The sequence below is a fragment of the Octopus bimaculoides genome, chromosome 3 (assembly GCF_001194135.2).
Source record: "Octopus bimaculoides isolate UCB-OBI-ISO-001 chromosome 3, ASM119413v2, whole genome shotgun sequence".
NCBI lineage: Eukaryota > Metazoa > Mollusca > Cephalopoda > Octopoda > Octopodidae > Octopus > Octopus bimaculoides.
This window is the reverse complement of record NC_068983.1, coordinates 46,158,148-46,160,118: the sequence shown is the minus strand read 5'-3', so window position 1 is coordinate 46,160,118 and position 1,971 is coordinate 46,158,148. Positions and strand designations below refer to the sequence as shown.

At 35.0% G+C, this 1,971-nt stretch overlaps 1 protein-coding gene across 1 annotated transcript in view; it reads left to right on the top strand.

The window, feature by feature from the left end:
• The window catches only part of LOC128247371 (cartilage matrix protein-like), a gene marked incomplete at its 3' end in the record, with an annotated part of 10,002 nt that overhangs the window by 1,199 nt on the left and 6,832 nt on the right, over positions 1–1,971 (top strand). Inside the window, exons 2-3 of the mRNA XM_052966741.1 lie at positions 808–921; positions 1,235–1,348. Of these exons, the coding sequence (XP_052822701.1) occupies positions 808–921; positions 1,235–1,348 (228 nt within the window). The remainder of the gene's footprint in view (positions 1–807; positions 922–1,234; positions 1,349–1,971) is intronic.

Sequence of the window (1,971 nt, the reverse complement as noted above, 5' to 3'; positions counted from 1 at the left end):
AAACTGCAGAATCTCTTCTTGAATAAGCTTTTCCTAGAGTTGTATAGAGCTAAAAGCCACAGAAGAGCATCAATAGCTGAGGAAACGTTCCAGCAATGTTGGTAAAATTGCGAAATCCTGATTTTTGCTTGTTTCTCGGTAGCTAATTTTGGATAAAATTTTATGCTTTCCTTTTTCATATTATAGCAAATTATTTGAAAAATCCAATAATTTTCCATGCTTTGGTTTGGGGATTATTTGGACTTTATTTGAAACCGAAATTTTTCGTCTCTATCTATCTATCTATCTATCTATCTATCTATCTATCTATCTATCTATCTATCTATCTATCTGTCTACCTGTTTGTCTGTCTGTCTATCTTTCTATCTTTCTATCTGTCTATCCATATTCATATATATGCGCGCACGCGCATACACACACGAGCACACACACACGAACACACTCACACACACATATATACAGAGAGTGCGCGCACACACATGCATACATAAACATATATGTATACATAGTCGTCCCAGCAATGTTGGTAAAATTGCGAAATCCGGATTTTTGCTTGTTTCACGGTAGCTAATTTTGGATAAAATTTTATGATTTACTTTTTGATATTATAGCGAATTATTATTTTAAAAATCCAATAATTGTTCATGTTCTAACTCAGAAAGATTAAGGCAAATAAAATATATAAATAAATAGAGATAAACAATAAGTATAACTGTAAATAGAGCCTTCGTTAAAAGATATTCTATTGTTATATCCATATAAATATATAGAAGACTGTGGAATAAGGTTTTTATTTCTTTTATACAGTGGTAAATCCATGTCGCAGGAGACCATGTAAGAACGGCGGCACATGTATCAGGAAAGGACGTAGATTCACCTGTAAATGCAAACCTGGTTACTCTGGAAGATATTGTAATAGATGTAAGTATAACATTAAAAATAGCCATAAACTATAAGTATAGATTTATCATAGATTTTGCTTTACAAGTATATTTTAAAGAGCCAAGGTAGTTTCCTCATGAATACATATTAAGAAAGCTGATTGGTTGAATGACTTTGTTAATGGAAATATCTTGGGATAAACTTTGCATGTTATTTCACATAAAGAACCCCCTCCCACTGTCTCTTCCTCTTTCTTTAATATACATGCATATATACACATATATGCATTAACTGAGTATCCATATAAAGATATAGAAGACTGTGGAATAAAGTTTTTATTTTTTTTATTCAGTGGTAAATCCATGTCTCAGGAGACCATCTAAGAACCGCGCCACATGTGTCAGGAGAAAACGTAGATACTTTTGTACATGCAGACCTGGTTACTCTGGAATATGCTGTACTATATGTAAGTATAACATTAGTAGCCCTGAAGCTGCCCATGCGGCGTCCTTCTGGCTACCCCTGCAGGCGGCACTATCGTGTAGCTTTGGGGCCTTATAACCTTCTGTACTGTAAAGGTCTCGGACACGTTCATTGTGTATGTATTTCTTGGTATTAATTATCCGATGCTCCATTCCAAACTCCCCACCCACAAAAGTTGTGGGTGTCAGTGGGAACCCATTTAAGCGGCCCTTCAGAAATTGAAATTCCTTTGGATACTCACTAGGAGTTCATGGTATGAAATTATTTATTGCTCGATTAGGTCGCCAATAACTTGTATTTAGTTTAGAAGGCAGTAAGAATAAGGTGTGAGTGGGGACCAAATTTGGCAGCCCTGAAAATAATAGATCCCTTTGGGACATTTCGTGGGATTAGGGGAGCTGTTGGTTTTAATTTTGTTGACACTGCATCTGAAAATGGTGAAAATGAATCGTGTAAAATTATGTAAAATATATTCATTTCATAATTTTACAAAACTCTCATTTTCATCCTTCTTAGGTGCAGAAAATAGCAGCATGATGATGTTTTTAACGAGACTCATTGTAACGTCATTCACGCTACCAATGCATATGTATACAACACACACAC